Below are 25,891 nucleotides of genomic sequence, written 5' to 3'. Positions count from 1 at the left end.
GATAAAACATCTCTCATGATGAGATTTCTTCTCCTGCAAAATGAAAGAATCAGACAATATGATTTCTAAGGTCCTTTTGAGCTCTGACATTTCTTGAGTCCAAGCAATAGTCTTTTGTTGATATCAGCTTTGAGGTCAACTTCAGCTTAGAGAATGAGTAAAGTGAGGGATAAATCATAAGATCATTTGAAAGCAGTTCCCCAAACACCAATACCCTGCCAAGAGAGTTGGGCTTTCGGAGTATGTATCACATTAATCATTTTTAGTGAATGCTAAAATAATAGAGATTTGTGAACTATTCTATTAACAAAATTAACTTCTATTGTTCACATTTCATGAAAGTACAAGAATAAAATATTGTTTTATGTTTAACACTATCCATTCACTGATTCTTAGTTAACTGTGCTATAATTTCCAACTGGCAAGCAAGACCTCAACCTAGTATTTATCAGACTGTTTAGTGAATTCCATTCATTATTACATCATAAGCTATAAGAGTCATTTCAGAAGCTCCCTGTTTTCAATGCCAATAATCTCTTGAGACAGACTTGTGAAAATTAGATCTATGTAGACTCTTCTAGGAAAGATAGTCAAAGATTTTGTATATTGTCATCAATAAGATTACAGTATTGAGGACACAGAATTTAGTGTCAGGAGAGCTGAGTTCAAATTCCATTCCTGTCACCTTGTGACATTAGACAAGGAACACTTTTTGTGCCTCAGTTTCCTGATCTGTAAAAGAGGCTGTACAAGATGGTCTTTAAGGTCCTTTCTAGTTTTAAATCTATGTTCCTATGATAATTTTTAAACCCATCTGTGAGGAACAGCAGAATTTAGAAATGAACATTTGGCACAGAGAAGTAATAAAAGGTGGACAAAGTTGCAGAGAATCTATACATCCTCTGCTCCCAGGCTCAGTATACTAACTCAGCATTTCTTGACCTTTCCAGGAACCACCTAAACAGAACAAAAGACTCCACTGGGAGACTAATCCACTCACCCATCTTTTATTTTCTCTCCCATGAACTTCCTCCCACCTTCCTTGTTGCCATTAGCTGTCCACCAAAGACTTCATCTCACCTTGTGAATAATTAGTGTTCAGAGAGTTGAGTAGTTGGAAAGATGAAGAGAGTAAATAGTAAAAAGGAAATAGCTGATGGGGTGAAGGGATCTGCTTACCTGCTAGAGAGTAGCTCTTACTCCACTGTCATAAGCATGATCCTTGGAGCCAGAGGTCTGGGTTTAAATCCTAACTCTATCATTTATTACTTGATTCTGGACAATTCACTTGACATCTGGGCCTTAGTTTCCTTATCTAGAAAATGGGAGTGAGAAATGAACTAAGGTCTTTCCAACTCTAATCTGTGTGCCTTGTCATTTTACATGGAGTAGGAATGAAAGTGAATAAAGAGATGTGAGAATGAATATTATCAACTAACATAAAAAGGTGGAGAAAAAGGAGAAAATAAGTAAGAAAGAGAATAAGAACTTTCTTCTTGTTTGTAGGGCAGTCTTTTTGTCTTGAAGGAAAACCAGAGATAATGAGATCCCATGCTCAGAAATTCTTTCAGACAACAAATCATTCTACCTGGCATTTTATTTTATTTTATTTTATTTTTTAAAATTTTATTTATTTAAGGCAATGGGGTTAAATGACTTGCCCAAGGTCACATAGCTAGGACAATTATCAAGTATCTGAGGCTGGATTTGAACTCAGTCTTCCTGATTCTATGGTCAGTGCTCTATCTACAGTACCATCCAGCTGCCTTCTTCCTGGCATTTTAAAGAAGATTTGGGACCATAGTGGATTACTACCTGAAGAAATACTGTTCTAATCAGTTCCATACTGCCTCTCATTTGTTGCAGGATAATACTGAGAAAACATTAAGGACAAAAGAGACGTATGTTTCTGCTTAGTCATTCAGTTCCCTAAAAATTACTAAGCATTTTGGTAATTGAGGAGATGCCTATCAGTTGGGTTAAATAAGTTGTGTGGTGTGAAACTGTAATGGAATACTACTATGTATGCTACAAGAAATGATAAGTTGGTTGATTTTAGAAAAACATGGAAAGACTTGCATGAAATAATGAAAAGTGAAATGAGCACAACCAAGAGAACTTGTGGAAACAATATATTTCAAAGAGTTGTGAATAACAAAGGTATTTTGAGTACTATGTATACTCTAATCAACTATATAGTACCTATGAAGGAAAATATTCACTTTCAGAAAAAAAGAACTTATGAATAGAAGTATGCATGGTAGGGTTTTACATATATTCATAAATCTGTGTCAAATGGTGACCTCTAATGAGGGGTGGGGATGGAAGGAAGAAGACAGTTTGGAACTTAAAATGTAACTAAAAATAAATCAAATTAACATTTTTTTTAAAAAAGGAAAAAAGTATTAAGCACCTACTGTGGGCAAAGTGTTGGAGATACAAATACAAAAATGAAACAATACTTTCTCTCAAGAAACTTACATTTTACTGTGGGGGGGGATACAAGTTCCAAGTTAAATAAATACAAGTGAATAGAGACACTAATAACTTGGGATAGAAATGAGGGAGGGGTTTATGAAAAGGTCTCCAAGCTGAATTAATTTTAGAAAAGCCCAGGGTTCTAAGAAGTTCTGGAGGAAGTAAATTTCAGGCTTGGGGAGCACATCTGAGTAAAAGCACAGATCACCATCTAGTTTGACTAGAATGTAATAGGAATGAAAAATAGTAATATTTTTCATCTAATTTTCATTAGGAAGGCCATTTGAAGTCAGATTGTGAAGGACTTTAAGTGATAGACTGAGGGGCTTGTATTTATCCAGTAGTTAATAATTAAAAATTTTCCACTGAGGTAGCATCATGGTAAGATATTGTTGTACTTTAGTCATTCACTCATGTCTGACTTTTTGTGATCCCATGGATCACAAGCCCTTCCCTCCTCCATTATCTCTCAAAATCTGTCCAAGCTCATGATCATGGTTTTCATGACATTGTCTATGCATCTCATGTTATGCCAGCCCCTTCTCCTGTTGCCTTCAATCTTTTCCAACATCAAAGTTTTTCCCAATGAGTCCTTTCTTCTCAGTTTTAGTATTTGATCTTCCAGTGAATAGCCTGAAGTAATTTCTTTAAGTATTGGCTGATTTAATCTCCTTACTTTCCACGGGGTTCTCAAAAGTCTCCTCCAGCATCACAACTTGAAAGCATCAGTTCTGTGGTGCTTAGTTTCCTTATAGACCAGTTATCAAGATATTATTATCTCAGGTTCCAACTAGATTAACTGACTAGGGATTGAATAGCATGAAATGCCAAAGTGAAAAGCAATTTATTAACATACTGAGGAAGATTGTTCATTGATAGTAGTTCCAACTTCCCTGAGCATAGGTTTGATTTTATGCTTATTCAGGTTTTCTTAGAGTACACAATCAACCAGCAAGATTCTGCACCAGAGGGGTGACTAGGTGGCACAGTGGATAGAGCACCGGCCCTGGAGTCAGGAGTCCCTGAGTTCAAATTCAGCCTCAGACACTTAATAATTTCCTAGCTGTGTGGCCTTGGGCAAGCCACTTAACCCCATTGCCTTGCAAAAAAGCCTCAAAATAAGAAAAAATAAATAAGATTCTGCGCCAGATAAGGGTTAGAAAAATGTAAAACAGGAGAAAAAAAGTAGAGAAGGGGAAATAAGTCAAAAGAAAAATTGTAGTTTCTGGAAGAATATTTGCCATGCAGTTGGCAAGGTTTTTTTTTTCCTTTTTTTTCCCTTTGGAATAAGAAAACATTCCCCCATTCAATGGCACAAAAGAAGAGATGATCAAATACTTGTAGACAAAGTTTTGAATTTCTCTTACCTAAGGACAACAAATGTTTTTTCCTACCTTGGATGGAATCATCTGCTTTATTGTCCTTATATAGTGTTTTACTTTTCTTTCAGTGAGAGACTGGAGGGGGGAGAGACTCAAAGCTAGAGAACCATTTAAAAAGGCAAGAAGGACCATTCAGGCAAGAAGTACCAAAGACCTGAAAAGATCATTGTAACACTAGGGGAAAAAAGCATTTTCAGTGGAATAGTAGGGTCAGAAGTCCAACAGAAGAGATTACAGCAGATATCACATTTTCTTAGGAGTTTGGTTGTGAAAGGGAATAGAGAAAAAGATAATTGATAATTTAAAGAGATGGCATGATCAAGTGATTTTTTTAAAGGAAGGCAAAGACAGGCAGGGGGCAAGTCAGTCAGTAATCAACAAGCATTCATTCAGTGTTTATGTGTACTGTGTGAAAGGTTCTATGCTAAGCTGTATAAATAGGAAAGCAAATGAAAACGCTCACATTAAAATGAGGCAGATACCAAAATAAACCATATATATATATATATATATATATATATATATATATATATATATATATATATATATATGTATATATATGAACAGTAAGTGAAAAGGCATAGTTAGTGTATGAAGTATTGTGTTCCAAAGAAAAATAAGGAGTCCAGTATCCCTGTACCACAGAATATTTGGAAGGGAATAAAATATAAGAGGAACTGGAAAAGTAGGAAAGGGCTGAGTTCTGAAGGGTTATAAAAACCCAAAAGAATTTTTATTTGATCCTGAAGGTGGTAGGGAATCACTAGAGTTGATTTAGTTGGGAGGTGATACAGGAAGACCTGTGCTTTAAGAAGTCAGTTTCTTAACCCCATTGCCTTAAATAAATAAAGAAAAAGAAGTCATTTTGACAATTGAGTGGAGGATGGACTGGAGAGGAGAGACGCTTGAAGAAAGGAGATCAAATAGGAAGTTTGGTGATGGTGTGAGTAAAGTGTACCTGCAATAGGGGAGTGACAGTATCAGAAGAGAGAAAGGGGAATATTAAAGATATGTAATTTACAGAGGTTTATAATCGATTGGATATGGTAGGTGAGAGAGAATGAGGAATCAAAGATGGCACCAAAGATGACGTTAAGATAACACCTAAAGGAACTAAAGTAACTGGGACAATGATAATGTCCCTTATAGTAATAGCAAGGTTTTGAGATGATAATTAATTTTCTTTTGGATATATTGAATTTAAGATGCTTATGGGATATCCATTTTGAGATTTTCAAAAGGCAGTTGGGGATATAAGAGTTCAAGAGAAAGGTTAGGACTGAATATTTAAATCTGACAGTCACTTGTATAGATGATAATTGAACCCAGGGGATATGATGAGGTGACCTAGGGAGATATTATGGAGGAAATAGAGAAGAGGGGCAGAACTGGGGGGGATACCCACAATTAGTGGTTATAACCTATGCAAAAATCCAACAAAGAAGATGGAGAAGGAGCAGTCAGCAATGTCACAAAAACCTAGAAAGAAGAGAGTATCAGTGTCAAAGGATACAGAGAGCCCAAGAAGAATGAGAATTGAAAAATAGACCACTAGATTTACCAATTAAGAGATCACTGGCAACTTTGGAGGGAGAAGTTTCAGTTGACTGATGGAAGTAGAAGCCAGAGTGTAGAGAATTTAAAAGTGAGAAGAGAAGTAAAAGCACTCAGTGTAGACAACTCAGAATGATGCAAAGTAGGTAGGAATGTAGGTAGAAGGAATAATCAGATCAAGTGATATTTCCTAAGGATGACATTGTTTGCAGGTAGCATGGAAGGAGACAGGAGATGATGTGAGATGATAAATTGAAAAACAGCTGGAGAATACCAGATTGAACAAAACAAAAGGGCACATATTGTGGTTTGATTTGATGAGGATCAAGGTGACTTCTTCAATGGAGATGAATAAATGAGGAAATAGTGGGCAAAAGATATTTGACTGAGATAAGTTGAGGAGAGAAAAGGGAACTGTCAGGAAATGTGAATGAACCCCCCTATTTATTAAGCACTTAACAAGTGCTAAACACAAGGGAATACTGATAAAAAAAAAATCAAAGACAGTTCCTATTCTCAAGAAACTTATCCTCTGAGGAGGAGGGAGTGGAGAGTTGTGACTTGAGATACATTGGAAAGATTCAAGAATTCTGAGAGAAGTAATTATTTATATACCCTTTCCAGGAGCAAAGACAAAGTCAATTTGATCATGCTTCCATAATTGGAAAGGGCAGAAAATGAAGAAAGGGGATATGTGTGAAGCAGCCTGGCAGTTGATAAGAACTCTGGGGACTGAAGTGAAATATCTGAAGTTTGAGTCTAGTGTAGCCTTCAATGAAGACAACAGGAACTTCAGATCAGGAATTTTGGGCATAAAAATTGAAGTTCTCCAGGGCATGGTTTCTGTACTAGGAAGAATGATTGCTAATGAAGAGGAACCAGAGTAGTGAAGAAAGGATGAAGATGAAAAGAGACAAAGTTAAAGGTAAAAGGAGCAAGCCCCTGGCAGGAGGTGATGTAATCAAGAGCATAAGTTAGCCTGGACAAGTACATCTATCTCTTCTTCAGAGAATGGTGACATCCTCCCAAAAGGTAAAAAGAAAAGTTAGTTTAAAGGATTTGAGAAGAGAAGACAGAGGGTGGTCAAGGATAGATTGCCTTTGGGGGAGAACCAGTTTTCCAAATAAGTAAAAAGATAGTAAAAATGTGAGAAAGAGGTCTATAACATAGAGGAACTTGTTGATTATAGAATTACAGAAAAGGAAGTTAGCAAAGATTAGGATCTCAGGAATTAAAGGACAGAGATAGTTGAGATTAAAAGAGTGAGGGGAACCCAAGAGAAAGAAGTTTCATCTTAGCAGACAGAAATTAATTTTGTCATTTTTTTGCAAGGCAATGGGGTTAAGTGGCTTGCCCAAGGCCACACAGCTAGGTAATTATTACGTGTCTGAGACCAGATTTGAACCCAGGTATTCCTGACTCCAGGGCTGGTGCTTTATCCACTGCGCCACCTAGCCACCTCCATTTTGTCATTTGATAAATTTAAAACAATTTAACTTAGTGTGTGGAATTATCCAAGGATATCAATAGTCTGTTCATGGTCTATTGTGAGATATCTGAATGTACTGTGTGGGATAATGAACAGAGCACCATCCCTGGAGTTAGAAAGATTTGCTTTTAAGGCTTGCCTCTGACTCATACTATCTGAGGGACAATGGGAAGGCAAGTGATTTAGCTTCTCAGTGAGCCAGGCAACCTTCTAAGACCATAAAGTGGGTTCCTTGAAAGTAAGGTTGTTTTATTCTTTGTACTTGTATCACAGAGACTAACATAAAACCTGGAACATAACTGATATTTCATAAATATCTGATTGATTAATGAGTACCAGAAGTCCTCTATGTCAACTAATATATAAACAGTAACTAAATTTCTATGTGTGAAGGTTGGGAATACAAATAAGAAGCACAGAAAGATGGTCCCTGCTCCAAGGCTCTTCAATCTAATGGAGAAAGACAACACAGAAAAAGAAAGAAGAAAGGGGAGCAAAACTGGGCAGAGCTACTCATGGAAAGTAGAAAGAGCTGGAAGTCAGAATTTTGCTCTCAACAAAGGAAAACTTTGGGAGGAGTTTAATATTCCATCTCCAGGCCTCCAATCAGAGGGGAGAGAAGGCTGAGGGGAAATGGGAAAGTGTTAAATAGTCAAGACTCATGTAACATGTAAGGAGTTTATCTTGGGATAGGCACCTCTATTTGTGGAGTTGAAACCAAGAAACTAAGCAAAATGGATGGAGAATGGAATGAGCTGAAAGTTCAATTTCTACCCTCTGTAAAGGAAGACTTTAGAAGAAATACAGATAAGAGTATGTATAATAAAAACAAAGTAATCATAGGAGGGATTCAGTAAAAACCTTATGTGGGAGATAGTGCTTAATGTGAAGGAATCTAATATTCCCAGAATTCAGTCCAGCTAATACCAAAAGCACAGAGAAGAAATGGAATGTCCTGAGTGAGTAATAGCATGGACAGTCTGGTTGAATCATAATGTTTGAAGGAGAGCAATATATAATAAAACTGGAAAAATAATTGAAGTCAGATCATAAAGGGATTTAGATTCCAAGAGGAAGAGTTCTTATATGATCCTAGAGGTAGTAGGGAATTCATCAAGTAGGGAGATGACCTTGTTGTTCTTGTGCTTTTGGAATATCACTTTGGCACCTCTGAGGAGTTTGGGAAATGAGAAGAGAGACTTTTATCAGGGAGACAAAAGTAGGGACTGCTACAATAAATCAAGTGGGAGATGATTAGGGCATGAACTAGGATGATGGTCTTGAGATTGTAGAGAAGGGAAAAATATGACACATTTTTTTGAGAAGTGTTTAATCAAAAATGACTCCAAGTTTGTAAACCTGGAGGACTGGAAAATGGCTTTACCCTTGCCAGAATAAGGAAATGTACAAGTTATGGGTTTGAAGGAAAATATAATGATTCAGCTTTGGAAATATTAAGTTTAGAATGTTTACAGGACATCCAATTCAAAATATCTAATCAGGAGTTGATGATCCAGAACTAGAGTTCAAGAGCAAGACTACAACTGGATATATGGAAATCATCTGCATAGGGATGATATTTAAGCCCATTTGAGTAGATGAAATGAAGTCACCCAAAAAAAGTACAGGGAGAGGAAAAAAAGAAGGTTCCAGAATAGTATCTTTGGGGAACACAAACAGTTGTTTGGGGATTGGGAAATCACAGGTTCAGATAAAAAAATACACATTTGAAATAAAATGGTGGCAGAGACTGTTTTAAATAGTCATATCTAATATATTTTTTGCTTGATCTTATTATTTGCTGTGTATAAAAGGTTACTTAAGGGTTAAAAGGTAATCCAAATTAATTTTACTTATAAATTGCTATAATGGTTTTAATCTTTATTAATTTCACTCCTCCACTAAAGTTTTTCCACTGATATTTTTATAATGTGATTCTGGTCATGTCCAAAGAGAATAGAGGAAACTTGGGGGAGGAGAATGACAAGTTGAATGGATGATTTTACTAGGATTACTAAATTTTCAGCTCTGCCATGACTTTTGATTCTTGAAGGGACATGTGAGAAAGAGAAGATAGAAATTAGAGGGGGAAAAGATAATTCATTTTTTACTGAGAAACATAGGATAGGAGAGGAGTTAGAAGAATATGTTCTAGCATGGGGGCACCATGATCCCCTGCTTTCTACATTTTAGCCTGGAATTCTTGTAAGTTATTGCCATAGATGATAGTAATCAAAAGCTAAGGAATGATAATTCCCTTCTCCAATGAGAACTATTGGTCCTGTTGAACTTGACCCTCTCAGGCTTTCTCCCAAAAAAGTAGCTGGACTTCATACTTTGTTTACCTTAACTACAAATCATTCTATTTTCATCCTGCTCTAATTGTTTGGCTGGCTGGATGGATAGATAGATAGACAGACAGATAGATGATAGAAAAATGGATGGATGGATAGATGACATACAGACAGACAGACAAGTAGATAAACAGACAGATATGCAGATAGACAGACTAGATAGACAGATGATAGAAAAATGGATGGATGGATGGATGAATGGATGGATGGATGGATGGATGGATGGATGGATGGATGGATGACATATAGACAGACAAACAGATGGATAGATAGACAGAGAGACAGACAATGAGGCAGAAACTAAGATATACTGAATATAGAGCTGGCTTCAAATCCTTGAAGACTTGGATACAAGCACTGCTTTTGAGACATTATTTGTGTGATCCCAAGTAATTCTTTCTAGGTGGCAACCTGCATTGATAAAAGAAGGTTGCTATTCATTGGAATACCAATAAAAACAGGCAAACATATAAACCCTTTATTAAAGGCTCACTATGTGCCAGATTGGTCTCTGAAGTTAGGTGAAGTTGACAGTGGCTGGTCTTAACTGAGTGTCTGTCTACTAGTATACGTTAGCTTCATACCTCATTTATACCTGATGTACTTATATTACAAGTTCATTCTTAATTTTCTACATCCAAGAAACTTGACTTTCTTGAATTCAATAGAGTTCAAGTTTCAGCAGTTTCTACTGAAATGAAAAGACCAGATGCTATTGTCTGAGGACCAGGCTATAGAAATTAGGAGAGATTCATCCCCAGAAGTCAAACCAATGAAAGATGACTGATTTGAGCACAGAAATTCATCAATAAAAGTTATGAAGGTACACTAATTTTATGTTTATTAATACTATACCAACAAAGTCATAGATCTTTGATGTGCTGAATTATATCATGCAACTGGAAATAGTTTACTTCTGAATAACAGATGATTCTTATTTAAATCTAATAATAATGATAACAGTATTTACAAAAAGCTTTAAGGTTTGAAAAATACTTTGTATATGCTAGTTCATTTGTCCCTTACAATATCCCTGTGAGATAGGTGCTATTATTTTGCAGATGTTGAAACTGAGTCACAGAGAGGTTAAATGATTTGTTCAAGATCATATGATTTTTAGTGAGATTGTTAAATAAATTTTTGCACATTCTACAGTGATTCATATTTTTTTTAATCATTGTAAAAATTTAGTTAGTTAATTGAATTTTTCCCCAAAGTATGATTCCAGGAACAAATTGAATTTTTTTTCTCAGGTTCAGCCTTGGTAATTATGGAAGAAGCATCATCAGCAAATTGGTCAAATAATTAAACTTTTTTGGCCATGTAAATCTATGAAACAAAAAAAAATGAACTTCAATCCTATTCAGCCTCCGTTATATTGGAGAAAAAGGTATAGTTCTCAGAATCATAGTTTTTCAATTGTTAAAAAAAACTTTAGAGAAAAAGATATGGATTAGTCATGAATCAAGAAAGTGACATGAGAGTTGGTTATCCAGAATGTTTTGTTGGTATACTCTTGATACTAGTGGAAATCCAGGAAAGTTTCTAATATGTTGAATGGATCTCTCTCCCTTTGGGAAGACATGGACCAGCATCCACAGTATGGATAGACATGGATAGATTGTGATGGGAATTCCTGAACTGATGAGATCACATCTCAATTTGAATAATTTAGAAAATATTGAAAAGGGAAGAGATTAAAATGTGTAAACTACAGAGAATTAAACCTAAATTCCCCCCTTGATCCCTAATTAATAAATTCTCCCCTCTTGCCCCCAAATTAATAGAATCCATTTGGACAGTTATTGAATATCTAGAAAGGAAGCAATGCTTACAAAAACCTGCATAATTTAATCAAGAATAGGTCAGAACAGACTAAAACTCCTTTCCTCTTTTTAACAGAAGTATTAAACCTATAGATCATTCATGGTATGCCTATATTTCAGCTAAACATTTGACAAAGTCTCATCCTTTTGGACAAGATAGATATGCCCTAAATGAATATAGTTAGAACTGGTAAAATGGCAGAATCTATTTTGTTACCAATTTTTACATTCTATGAAACAAAGGACATAGTAATGCTAAGGAGGATGGCTAAATCATTAATGATTTTATTCTAACCTGGAAGGTGGACTCTCAGGTAATGGCAGCTGTCATTGAACTTGGCTTGTTTACCATGTAAGGTGTATGTATTGAGTTTTTTCAATTACTTAAATAAAGGCCTATATTATATGTTTACCATATTTTCAAATAACATCTAGCTGGAAAACCGGTTATTCATTTTTGTAAAAATAGCTTGCTTCTAAAAATACCAATTGGCTAAAATGCTGAACTATATTTAATAAGATAAAATTCAAAAAGGAAAATCTAAAGTTGTATACTCTGTTTAAAAAAATACTTCAGAAGTATAAGACCAATGAGGCCTGATTAGAAACAAGCTCATCTGAAAAAAGATGTGGATAGGGCTTTGGTGAACTGTAAGCTCAATATAACTCAAAAAGTGAAAAATATAGCCAGGTTTCATTATTAGAAAAATAAGATCCAGAACAAAGGGGGAAAGTTGTTCTGTTCTCTACTTGGTCAGATAACATCTGGAATACCCCATCCAGGGACTACATTTTAAGAGGGGTGTTGATAATCTGGAGAGTTCAAGCAAGTACAAGAGAGTAAAAATAGGATTGTAAAGGACCTCAAGATCATTCTAGTTGAATATTGCTTGGAGAAGCTGGGGTATTTAGCCTAGAGAAGAATAGACTTGGGGTGGGGCATGATAACTTCTTTCACATGTTTGAGGTGCCATCTCGTATAAGACTTGTTTTTCTTGGTCCCAGAAGACAGAACTAGGAACAATGAGTGGAAATTACAAGAAGGCAGCCCAATATAAGGAAAAAAGTCTTCCTATTAATTTGAACTAGGCAGACTACCTCAGGGAGTGATGAGTTTGCCACACTGGTCTTTAAATTGAACAACTACTTGTTAGGAGTTTAATAGAAGGGACCCTTTTTTTAGGTACTCATTGGATTAGCTGGTCTCTGAAGTTTCCTCCTAGGATTGAGATTTTTTTGATACAAATAGCAATTTATATGCTCTTTAAGAAGGGGGAAAAGGCTATCTATAACTACTTAGCTAGTCAAGTCTATAATCATAATTAAAAAATAACTAATTTTCATGAAGTTATTTAAGGTTTGTAAATTGCTCTACATTGCATCATATAATCACAGCCTTGGAAGGTAGGTGATATTATCCCCATTTAACAGAAAAGAAAACTGAGTTAGACAGAGGATAAGGGACTTATCCAGAATCACACAACTTTTAAAACATCTGTAATCACATTTGAACACAGACCTTTCTGACTCCAAGTACCATTTTCTCTGAACTTTGCCGCCTGCTTATGATCATTTTGGAAAAGTCATTATAGATTCTTTTGATAATAACTGGGAATAAGAGATTTCATTTGCATGGAAAGCTCAAAGCTAAAAATCAATTTCTTGTTGACTACAATTGAAGACAAATGTGTTTGTATGAGAACTCCCAATAGCAAATTCTATTCTAGGAAACTTCTAACATGAGAGGGAGGAGGAAAAGAGGGAAGAGGTGATAGGGAAAAGGCACAAAATAAACTACATCTTATAAGGTATCAGAATTCTTTTTGGGTTTTTTGAGGTTGGGTCAACAAGTAATCAGGTAAGTTTTTCTTCCATTCCAAAGTCAATCAAATGGACTCTACTTCTGGCTCTGGACAGTGTTTCCTAACACCTCACTTTCATCTTTGAGAGCAGGGATTTCAACACAGAGAATGTCACAATCCAGAGCATGTTGCTAATTGTAGCCTTTTCAATTCTTTAAGACCTTGGCTACTTTTCAGTGAGAATATTTGCATGTGTTCCAGTTACCCTAATACAGAGACAGTAGCATGTTTTTCCTTCCAGATGGAGGTTGTGAAGAAAGGATAACATGGAAAGAGTGACCTACATTCATGTGGTACGACTGTCTCCATATTTCAAGCTGCAAATATGTTGGGGATACACTAGAATTATATATTGAGGTACTGGGGGAATAGTGTGAGGGGGGAGGGGACAAGACCATGAACCCAATTTTCAGAGAAAGCATAACAGTTCCTGTCAACTGAAAGAAACGTTTCATGCACATGGTAGGTCAGAATGCTATTTTTATAATCCAAACCACCTGGTCTCATCCCCCCCCCCCCCCCCCCCCGTGCTATTTCTACACACACACACACATTGGAGACAGCTCCTGGTAACCATTACAAAACCACGTGGGCCTCTTTTTCTTTTTCTTTTCTTTTCTTTCTTAAACTTAAGGTGAAGACAAGATGAATTGACTAAGGCTTGAGAGCTTGGTTTATTTTTACAGTTGTTTTCTTACCCTTTGATATAAAAGGTCTCAGCTCTGATTGAGCCCAATACTCAAGTGCAGAAGATTTCACACAAAAGAGAGGGAGGGGAGGAGAGAGAGAGAGAGAGAGAGAGAGAGAGAGAGAGAGAGAGAGAGAGAGAGAGAGAGTATATTGAGATGGAGGAGGAGGGAATGATGCTTTATTTCCAGTTCAGTGGCCAGAGTCCCCTAAAACTGGTGAACTGGAGAAGTTCACCTCCTGGGGTTAGCCCCAAATCCCTATTCACTGTGGGGCCTATTTTCTCCCCAAGCTTTTCTCTCTCTACACCCCACTGTTCTATTTGAAGGCAAAGCTGTTCTATTCACTTTACTTGATAAGAAAAGATTAGCCTAAAGTTTCTGGAGGGGGGTGGGGAATGAAATATTTTCTCTTGTAAAAACCACTCAGACCACCAATTTCACTGGGCCGGTCACTCATTAGAGCTGCCAATTAGCTTCTCCGCGACTTTCAAATGTCCAGGGAGAAAGCCAAGCTACTCTCCATCTTTGAGTCTCATTAAATTGCAGAACAGCATGTTTTCCTGTGGCGATTTCCACCAGGAAATGCCTCCCTAGAAGAAATGTTACATTATACAGCATGTTGCCAGTCAAAGGAAAGGTATCTCAAGTATACAGACAGGGAAGTGGTCATGGGTGATTTCAAGGAGAAAACTTGGCATTAAAACAATATGAGAACTGGGGCACATTCTTCAACATGTGCAGCAACATGATTGGTGTCTCTTCTTGGGATTGGAATGTTTAAACCCAGTATTCATTATTCAATAATTCATTGAAAAATAAAGCATCAGAATGCTATTTAGTCAAGTCTACAAATCATCTTTTGTATAATTAAATTTTCTTTAGCCATACCTCTCCTGGGAAGAACTTAAACTTATAAACTCAGTTTATTGTGATTTAAGTAGATCCTTAATTCACTGGTCACTGAGAATAATCATCCAATGTATATAAGCATATGTTTTCCATCTATAGCATCATCATTGCCTTAGGTAACTTGTTCCTTAAAACCAAGTTTCTGTTTATTAGGAGATATGTCTTTTACTTAGGTCTCTTTCCCTTTTCTTCTCAGGATTTGTGGGGGAAAATGATAGTTTGAAAAACTGTATTGTGGGCTAAGAATCAAAGAAAGGTGAGGAAAGTGATCACCTGTTAGAATATTGGCATTGATTGGAGCTTATCAGGGTAATTCCTTCTCTGGCCAGTTCTCAGTTTTCTCATCTATTAGCAAAAGAGAAAACTGGTTCTTTTTCTATCAGTTTCTTACATCAGTGGGTTCTTAAAAGTTTTGGTCTCAAGACCCATTTATACTTTTAAAAAGTATTGAGGACCTTCCCCCAGGAGTACTTGTTTATGTGAATGATACGTTTTATATGTACCATAGTAGTATTATGAAAATAATTTTGTCCTTGAGAAGAACCTGAAGGGTCTCTGGACTATTAGACATACTCCCTAGACCATACTTTGAGAACTGCTACCCTACACTATAACTATTGAACACAAAACATTGAGATTAAAACTGAGCTATTCCTCCAAACACTGGGATATTTGGAAACATCTAGAAAACTGACTGAAATCTTCAATTTTGAGCCACATATTTATCAATGTTTTGTGGCATAATAGAGTCCCATCTTTGATTCTTATTGTATCACCTTGAGAAAATCATGACCTCTCTCTGTTCTAGGCAACACTAATAATTTAGAGATAATAACCTTCATTGGAACAAAGAATTTCTTAGACCAACAAAATCATAGGTCCAATACCTAATCCTTGTCCCTACTTAATTTTTGATGAAATTCTAGGGAAAGAATCAGTCATCCAGAAGGTTCTCAGTGTCCAGTTGTTATGATTGAAAAAGGAGATGAGTGGGTCACAGGCAAGAATGAGGGATAACTGATGGACAATTTAAGTTCTCCATTGACATTCTTGAGTGGTCAAAGAAACTTGAGAAAGATACTTCAGGTTGAATTCCAAGTGACAAAGTTAGGTAAAAATATTGGCAAATGAAATAGAAGATATACTAGCATAAAAAGTTTGTGATCTGTACTGTTGGAAGAAATGCACAAATCTAGAAGAGTACAGATCCATTGGAGTATTTAAAAGCATGATATAGTGGAAGGAGAATTATTTTAAGCTTCCAGTGTCTCCTGTTTAGATTAAACATCTAATTTCTACATCTTCCTAAGAATGAGACCCTTCCCACTGCAGACATCAGTTTCTTCATTTATAAAATGAGGTGATTGGAAAAGAGGATCTCAAAAGTCCCTTCCAGTTTTAATAGTCTGAAAATTAGCATATCATGTGGATTCTGCCTAACTTTCCAGCACCAAAGCTGTTAGTCTCGTCATCTATTTTTGTTTCCCAGAAAGCAAAGGAGCCTCTAACTTTTGCTGGGAACTATGCTTCCTTAGTGAATAAGCACCCATACTTTTCACATAAATTGAGCCATCACTATAATTCAGAATTATAGGCACCGGATGAACATATTAATTCAAAATTTATATTATACTTTGCTTATATAAATTGTACCTTCGAGTAATTACTCAAGGGAGTTTTTTCTGTTTCCCCTAAATAAGAGTAAAATTCATTCATCTAAATCATATGAGCAAACTTACTTGCAGAAGACCAGGCCATTGCTTTGAAAAATAAAGGCTGAATCACAGAACTTTTAATCAAAATACAAAAGTTTCCAAAAATGAAGATAAAATACTTAATGACATTCCCTTTGGTACTAAAAGCAAAAACATCTGCAGGAACAATGAATGGCTTTACTTCTGAGTTCAGCAAGAGGGGAGCCAGAAGCTGATCTGATGGCCCTTATGTTGGTCTTTTTGTAGTAAATGGAAATTACTGAACAGTTTTCATGGTCATGGTATGTGGTCAGGATGAGGGTGGGAGTGAGGAAGCAGGCAGGGATTAGCTGCCCAGACAAAAAATGGCATGAAACAAATACAGGAATTTCTTCTTAAGATCTTTACTATGAGAGAATAGTAAATAGTAAATTCATGAGAGAATGAATTTTTAAAAAATGCTAGTTTGTATTTCAGATCTGTAAAGTTTTTTTAATTTTTCTGAAGCAATAGAGAAATTTTAAAAAAGAATATTCACTTTTTCCTCTTGCTGTAATGAATTTGGGGAGCATATGATTCATTGGTGAACTAGGAGACTTGGTGTGTCTTTGTCTTTCTAGTTTTGAGGAGGGGCAGTTAATTAACCTTCACATATGTTCTCATAATTTACATTAGGGTGAGAGATTTCCTTTTATGAGAATCAGAGTGTTTTGGTTTATTCTCAGTCTTTTGACTGCTTTAATTCAGATTAGTTGCAAGACTAAAGCCCATCTGCTCAGCCCTCTTATCCTTTCCCTAAAGAGTGAATGGGAAAAAAATTTTCACAGTTTTTAAGCAACTGCTTGAGAAAGAGAAGGATTAATCCCAAAATCCATTCTGATATTCATCCCTCCAGTAGAATCACTTTCTTATTTGAACTAAAAGAGGGAATATCTGAGGCTAAATAGAACCATTGCTGCCATACATATTGGTTCCTACAAGTCAGAATATAAAGTTTTAGAATTCATCATGAGATGCTTTGCAGGGCAGGGGTGACATTTGATTATGTGAAAAGCATTGTAGGAATGATTATGTAGGTTGTTACACTCCAACTCCTGGCAAAAATATGATGAAATGTTAGATGGTGATAATGGCATTTAAGATGGTTTCTGAAATATAAAAAAAGCATGAGAGCAGAGCTTGAGGAGATGATTTCTTGGTTTTCCTTTTCTACCTCATATTTCTGCTGCCAAGCGGGTAAAATAACTCATTTGGGCAGTTAAAAGTAAATGCTTAAAGTATCCTAGATTCCCAAAATTCTGGAACATTTATGTTAAGGATGTTAACTGTCCTCCTGAGAACTTTGTGATAGGATGATTTAAACATATGGAAAACAAGCCTCTGAAATAATCTCAGGATTCCCAAACAGACCTCCCCTCAAAAGAGTCTAGTTCTTGTGTTTAAAAAATCATTTAAGACCATGACAAAGACATTCAATTGCTTCCCAAAGGAGATACTATCATTTTTACTGAGATATTTATGGGGTTTGGGGAATGATTGGTGAATCTCAAGCTAGCTAGCAAAATAAAAATCGGTGAAATATTCCCTTAAATACTCTCAAAATATATAGTGTTCAACTATCAAATGTATTAGATACTCATGATAAACTGTAGCATAATAATATATTATTTATTTTATATTAATAGATGTTTATACATAATATAGACATATCTATATGTTGCTTAATATGTGTATCTTTTATTGCCAGCTTTTGCTTAGAAATGATTGTGGGAGACAAGGTAAGTATGGATAAATAAAATCCATAGAGAGTCATAAACTATCCTGTACACAATGTTTTCAACCTCTTCAAAAACAGCTACTAACATGTAACAAAATTCAAATATTTGAATTTCACCTTTTTCCTCCCCATTTGGGGAAAGAAGTAATTGCTAGATGAATTATCTACAGTCTATTCTTTATTATCTTTATTTATGGATGAACCCAAATAGCCTTTTAAGGAACTTCTACTTGGTCTTAGGCTGTTTTTTGAGAGGGCAGAGGGAGACAATAGTTGTTGTTGTTGTTTTTCAATTGATAATTAGGCTTAACCCAGGAGAAATCACACCATAGGCTTACATTTTCAGAGACTGGTGCTCAAAGAGTACAGTAAGGTTGTCTATTATTAAGAACATGCTGTATCTAACCTCTTCTCTTCTTTCCCTATCCAGACCCAATATTTTTAGCCCCATCAAGGATTTTTATTGAGTCCTTTCAGTTGATCCCATCTGGGGTTTTCTTAGCAAAGATACTGGAGTGGTTGGCTATTTTCTTCTCTAGTTCATTTTACAGATGAGGAAACTGAGGCAAATAGAGTTGTGAAATAACTAATTAGCTAGGAAGTGTCTGAATCCAGATTAGAATTCAGGAAGATAAGTCTTTCTGACACCAGAACCAGCACTCTATTTGCTATGCCATCTAGCTGCCATCTAGGAATTAAAGTTTACTTAACTATAGTCTTGATCTCCTCCTCTGAACCTATATAGCAATGGAAATTGTCTGCACTAAACGATTCAAAACTTATATGAATTACTTGGTATCGTTAATGGTTGTGTCATTAAATCAGACTTTTAGAACTGGAAGTTACCTACCAGTTCATCATCTATGAAAAATTAGGAATTCCCTCTATAATCTGAATTCCCTTTATGTCATTTGAACATTTCCAGTAATGGGGAACTCAAAAATAATAGGAAACGCATTCCAGTATTAACTGTTGGAAAAGTCTTATTTATGTTGAGCCAAAAATCTCCCCGCCTTGTTATTTCCTTTTTTTCCTGCTCTCTGGATCTATGGGTAATAACTTCCAACTGACATATTCAGATATCTGAAAACAACTGCTTTATCTCCTATCAGTCTTTACTTCTATCATTTGCAATTTCAGGAATCATTTTTCACAGGACTTTGTTCCATCATTCTGGAAACCATGAGTTTCCATGATCACCATCCTGGCTTCCCTCTTCTAATTAACTCTTTCAACTAATGACTTCAAATGGGAAGAAGACTCGAATTGTTTAGTTTTCTAGTTCTTAATTAAATTCCATAATTCTTCTAGTTTTCTATTTTAACCATACTTAATACAATTTAAGACTTGTAATCTTAAGAGGCAGATTTGCAAGGTTTGGCAACCTTATGGAGTGAAAGATCTTGGAGAAGGAATTAGGAAGCACAGGCTCTGATCTTCTCCTAAATCATTATAGTACAATGTATAAATCTACCTTTGGCCCAGAAGGATTTTATTTTCCTCATCTGTAAATAGAGAGGCTTAGGGAAAAAAATAATTTCTAATGTTCCTTCCAACTCCAACCTTTTAGAGTGTGACCTAGAACTGGACCCAAAGTGTTCTGGTCAGGCAGAGTAGAGTAGAATTGATCCCTGTATTTTTATTAATGCAGTATGAGATTGCCTCAACTTTTTCAGCAATTGTGTCACACTGCTGGCTTATAATGAGCTTGTGACAAAGGTCTGCTACTTTAAAATTTCCAGCATATTTATACAATAGGCAAACATTGCAAATCAAGGTTTGCCTTATTGTTTTGTTGTTAATCATACTTAAGAAAGTGATGGAGAAACTTAAAAGTGTGTCAGATATACTTTGTTGTTACATACAGTCAGTTGTTAACATTTAACAGATCGCCACTGGCTTGTAGTCAACCTAAATTCTCATTCTTTTTCACAAAAACAGCTACCAAGTTCGGTCTCCCCAATTCTCTATTAGATCAACAGATTAATCTAAATGTAAGGTTACACACATTTGTCTTTCTCCAAATTTGTCCTGTTAGCATCAGTTCAGCATTCCAGCCTATTAATATCATTTTGAATCTTGATTATCATCTAGCATGTTAGCTGTACTTCCTAGCTTTAAGGCATCTGAAAACCTGATATATGTGGCTATTATTTTGTTACTTATTTTAATGTAGATCACAATATGTCATCTCTTTAAGAGTAGATTTTGTATTTTATCATTCTTTTGTGTTTAACCCAGGAAAAAATTCAAAAACTCATCTTTTCAAACATTCATTTATAAAGCACTACATGTCATTCTGCTCCATTTTGGTTTTCTTGGCAAAAATACTGGAGTGGTTTGCCATTTCCATGCCCAGTTCATTTTACAAGATGAGGAAACTGAGGCAAATAGTAGCTTGCCTGGGGTGACACAGTTAAGTAAGTGTTTGAGGCCATATTTGAACTCAGATATTCATATTCAGAAATCTATCCACTATGCCACCTAGCTGTGCTACAGATTGTATTATAATGTAAGTTAAATAAGAGCAATCAGTTATAAAAGGCAGGCCAATACAGTAGAAAGTAATAGGAAGCAAGGCGGTATAGTAGAAAGAGTACTTGCCTAGAGTCAGAGGCCATGGGTTCAAATTCTGCCTCTAATATTTTCTACATGGAGGCAAGTCATTTAATATCTGAGGTCCCTTCCAGCTCCAGATGGGATACTTTATAATGCTTTAAAGTTTGATTTTAGTTTACATACATTATCTCATTTTAACCTCATATCAACTCCATGTGGTAGATATAATCCATCTTTCAGAGGAGAAAAATCAAGGCTCAGAGAGGTTAACACATTCCAATTATCACATGGCTAGTAAAGCGGAACAAGTTTATATTCATCACACTGTTCCTCATCCCTACTCCAGTGTAAATAATTTTACATATTCACATTATTATTTAATTATATAGAAAGACCATAATGTTGGTAATATCCTTGTTTTCTGACCTCAGTGTTAGAAAGGGCTTAACTCCATCATAAAGGAAATATCTCTTATTGACAAATAGATTAGTACCTCTTACCTGGAAGTTACCAAAACAGCTTCCTCCAGGAAGGGTGACATAACTTACAAATGGAGGCCCAGGAGAAGGCAATGATTCATATACCACCAAACCTTCACTTGGGAACACAGCTCTCTGCTGCTGTTTGCTTTCCCAAAATTCCTGCAGCATTGACACAACATTCACTAAAAAACAAAAATTAAAAAAACCCACAAATATTTGTTAGAAATGACATTTCTTCTTAGAAATATCCTTTTAAAACATTGACATTATTTCCCACAAAATTTCAATTAGAAGGAACTTGAGAGGACTCTTATCTAATTCAACAATTTCTTTCACAAATAGGTTTCATTTGATCTCTACTTGAAGACCTCCACAAACTTCTTGCCCCCTGAGACAGTTCATTACACTCTTGGAGTAGCTCTGATTATTCAGAAGTTTCTCCTTATATTGAGTCAAAATCTGTTATTCTACATCTGGAGTAAAGCAGAAAGAAATAAATCTTCTTCCCTTTGTCAGATCTTCAGATCAGTGAAGTCAGCTACCATGTCTCCTCCAACTCTTCTATCCCTAGTTACTTTGTTGCTATTGTTTATCCTTCATTATTTTATTTGATTAGATTTAAGGCAATGAGGTTAAGTGACTTGCCCAAGGCCACACAACTAGGAAATTATTAAGTGTTTGAGGTCAAATTTGAACTCAGGTCCTTCTGACTCTAGACCTGGTGCTCTTTCCACTGGGCCACCTAGCTGCTCCTCTGTCCTTCATTCTTTTTTTTTTAGTTTTTTTTTTTTTGCAAGGCAAATGGGGTTAAGTGGCTTTCCCAAGGCCACCCAGCTAGGTAATTATTAAGTGTCTGAGACAGGATTTGAACCCACGTACTCCTGATTCCAGGGCCGGTGCTTATCCACTGTGCCACCTAGCCGCCCCATGTCCTTCATTCTTGAAGAGGACCAATGTCATTATATTACCTTGGTTGTGAATTCTATTTCTTACCCTAACCTTAATCATTGAATTGGTGTTGATACAGACAAACTGAGATCTGGGAAAGACCATAACTTAAAAAGGTCAAAGTTTCTCACAGTATCCAGTCCTCCTTATCTATATCTTGCCTCTGGACCCAGATGACTCTGGAGGAGAGAGTGGGGATAGTGATTTTACATAGCCCTGCTTCACTTAGATCCAATTCACTTGCAAATCAAGGCATCAGCTTTGTGATGTCATTGGTCCTCTTCAAAAACGCAGGACCAACAATAATAACAGGTAGGTTATTTAGAGCTGTGCAGTCATCAGCCTCACACTTTCCTTCAGTCACTGAAGTCCAGTGACAAGACAAAATTCCAGATGACTGGTGATGACCTAGAATGCAGTAGGTGACCTTGGCCATTTTAAATTAAGGTCTTTCCCATGGCTCAGTTTATCTGACGCAATGCTAGGGTTAGATAAGAACTGTGACAAAAGATGGCCTTAATTTAGCATCACAAAAATATCAATCTGGAAGGGGAAGACCTTCAAAGTTTCTGACTACATTAAAAAACAATTGTTATATATATATATATATATATATATATATATATATATACACACACACACACACACACACTCATTTTAAGGCATCAAAACTTAAACAAGGTGCCATGGAGGCTTGGGGTGAGCCCCATTACTGACCATTCAATCAATAAAAGAGTGATTTGGACTGAAAGTAATCAAGTATTTTCATTTGAAATGTAATGTTTTTAAGCCTGTTTTTCAGAGCTATATTTCAAGTAAGTTGTTCAAGTTTTTTGAAAAAAAAACCCAATAAAAATAATTAATTAATTTTAAAAATTAAAAAAAAAAATCTGGTCCCCAAGCCCTAAAATGTATTATAAAGAGGGCAGCTAGGTGGTGCAGTGGATAGAGCACCAGCCCTGGAGTCAGGAGTACCTGAGTTCAAATCCAGCCTCAGACACTTAATAATTACTTAGCTGTGTGGCCTTGGGCAAGCCACTTAACCCCATTGCCTTGTAAAAAAAATTATTATAAAATATAAACGACCAAAATTATATGCCTATGGACAGAGCACCCACATGTAAGCATATGGACCTTAAGTGGAGAGAATAATCACATGTGTTGAAGGAAGACGGGGGTGAGGAAGAGGAATAAAAATTCATTTTCATCAATCCCAAGGAATTTATAGCAATGTTCTATCTAGTTAAGTTTTCTAATTCCTTTCAGAATTTGCCCACTCTCCAAGAGCATTGGTTCTTATATTTCCTAAGAGGCAACTAGCCAATATGGAAAGTAAATCTGTGACTATGTATCAGTAGTATTCTTTCATTAAGGAACTAAACTTTTTTTTAACTAGTCAGGTAAAATACATATTTGTAACCAGTGACCTTGAGGAAAAAAATGCCTTATCTAACTATGAATTAATCTGTTCCATCTGTCTAACTCAGAGATAGTAATAATCAAACCTGAAAGTCACACAGGAGGGTACTTGCGGTAACATCTATAAGTCACCCATTAAGTAGTTCCACCAATGGTGGCAAAAAGGTGATTCTAGAAGCTTATTAGATCTCTGGACTATTCATTTTCTAATTTACCACAGAATTCACTATAATAATTTAATATACTTTTTTATTATTCTGAACTTGACAATCACTGGAAACATGAGAATTTTCATGTACAAAAAAAAACATAAAAACAGGATTATAAATGTGAAGCCTCAAGTCTCTATTTTATACAGCTGTCTTTAAAAGAAAATATATGATATTATTTTCAAAGTTGTCTGCTTATCTGTGTTTCCTTCTGAACTTTCTTCTATTCTCTACATTTAAAATGCTTCAATGACCCTTTTTTCTTCACTTTTTCTTTTTTTTTGGTAACCCTATCTTTGGTTTCTCCTTTCCTCCAAAAATTCCTCCCTCATGAAAATTTTTTAAAAAAAGAAAAGAAAAACATAATCCTTGTGACAAATAGAAATCACTGGTCAAAGCAATGATGCATATTTACTATGCCTGAAAATGTATGTCTTATTATTCACTTTGGGGCCATCAGTTCTCCCAGGAGATGGACATCATGCTTTATTATTCACTGGTCCTCTGGATTCATGGTTGATCATTGTTTTGGTCAAAGTTCTTAAGTCTTTCAAAGGTGATTTTCTTTTATAGTGTTGTTACTGTATAACTTTTTCTCCAAGTTATGCTCATTTCATTCTGTATCAGTTCAAATAAATTTTTCTAGGATTTTCCTGAATTCATCCTCTTGTCATTTCTTATTATTCAATTGTATTCTATCATAACATATCTACTCTATCATATCCTACTATAATTTATTCAAATACTCCTTAATTGATAAGCATCCTGAAGTTTCCAGTTCTTTGCTACTATAAAAGTTTTAGTTATGTATATATTTTTTGCATATGGACCCTCTTCCTCTTTCTTTGATCTCTTTAGGGAATATACCCAGTAATGTCATCTCTGAGACAAAGGGTATGGACAATTTAATGACTTTAGTGACAAATTCCTTTCCAGAATGGTAAGACCAGTTCACAGTTCCATCAACAAAGCATTCCAGTGCCTGGTCTTCCTTAGCCCCTCCATCAACTGTCATTTTTCTTTCTTTCTATCTTCTGTCAATCTGATGGATTGTTTCAATTTGCATTTCTAATTCCATTAGTCATTTGGAGCATTTTTTATATGGTTTTTGGATTTCCCTTGAGAATTGTCTGGTTATATCCTTTGACCATTTATCCAGTGGAGAATGGGGAAATTTTTTTTTTTAAATTGAAGTTGACTCTTTTTAAAAAAAAATAGGTAGGTGCTAGCTATGGAAAGACAATATATAATATGAGAAAAGGGATTGAATTCTGCCTATTATGGGTATAAATAGGATTCTTTTGTTGGAATCCATCCCATTGAAATGAATTACTTTTGATATATATATATATGTATATATATATACATATATATATTGATTGATTGCATCCTAAAGTATTAATGATTAGAGATGTGCAGAAAAAAGAGCAGTCATTGTATGTCTTTTCATTTTGGTTAGATGGGTAATGTTTCTTTTAAAAATCTAAATAAGTGGGGCTGCTAGGTGGCATAGTGGATAAAGCAACGGCCTTGGAGTCAGGAGTACCTGGGTTCAAATCCGGTCTCAGACACTTAATAATTACCTAGCTGGGTGGCCTTGGGCAAGCCACTTAACCCCATTTGCCTTGCAAAAAAAATCTAAATAAGTTGTTTGGTTTTCTAACATCCTAGGAAGATGAAAGATGAATATGCTTTTTGTCATCTCCCAACAAAGTGAACATTATCCTTACTCCATTCCATAATTCTCCATTTTATGTTATATTGATAGAGAGAAGAATATGGAGGCAATTATAATAGGGGTAACTTTTTAAAATTGCTCTGTATGTCAGTAGAACTTTTCACTTTTGTTCTCCTAGTGAATATCTTTCATTTTTCCAGGTCTTAGAATGAATTTACACAATGCTTTGATATGTGTAAAGTAATTTTCAAATAGTATCTCATTTTGTCCTGATAGGAGTCCTAGGAATTAGGGTCTATTGTTATCTCCATTTTATAGATGAGAAAATTTGGCAGACAGAAAATAAGGATCACAGAACTAGTAAGTATCAGAATCTGGATTTGAGCTTAGATCTTCCTGCTGCCAGGTTTAGCCCTCTATCCTTGAATAAACTTAGCTTTTTTACACAAAGATCAAGAGGTAATAAGAGACTTTGTGCTTGGTTATCTCTCATTAACTTGGATTTAAATTATATCATGAGAAGCCCAATATTTAATTTGCTAAGAACAAATGGATTAGGCAGCAGTCTTGCAAAGAGATAAG

At 35.6% G+C, this 25,891-nt stretch overlaps 1 protein-coding gene across 1 annotated transcript in view; it reads right to left on the bottom strand.

Moving 5' to 3' along the window:
• Positions 1–25,891, bottom strand: part of LIX1 (limb and CNS expressed 1) — a 62,808-nt gene that overhangs the window by 22,530 nt on the left and 14,387 nt on the right. The window contains exon 2 of the mRNA XM_074202657.1: positions 21,074–21,237. Coding sequence (XP_074058758.1) covers positions 21,074–21,237 — 164 coding nt within the window. The remainder of the gene's footprint in view (positions 1–21,073; positions 21,238–25,891) is intronic.

Source organism: Macrotis lagotis, chromosome X (genome assembly GCF_037893015.1).
Source record: "Macrotis lagotis isolate mMagLag1 chromosome X, bilby.v1.9.chrom.fasta, whole genome shotgun sequence".
In the NCBI taxonomy this organism is placed as follows: domain Eukaryota; kingdom Metazoa; phylum Chordata; class Mammalia; order Peramelemorphia; family Peramelidae; genus Macrotis; species Macrotis lagotis.
The sequence above is the reverse complement of the archived record's forward strand: the minus strand, read 5'-3'. Positions and strand labels throughout refer to the sequence as shown.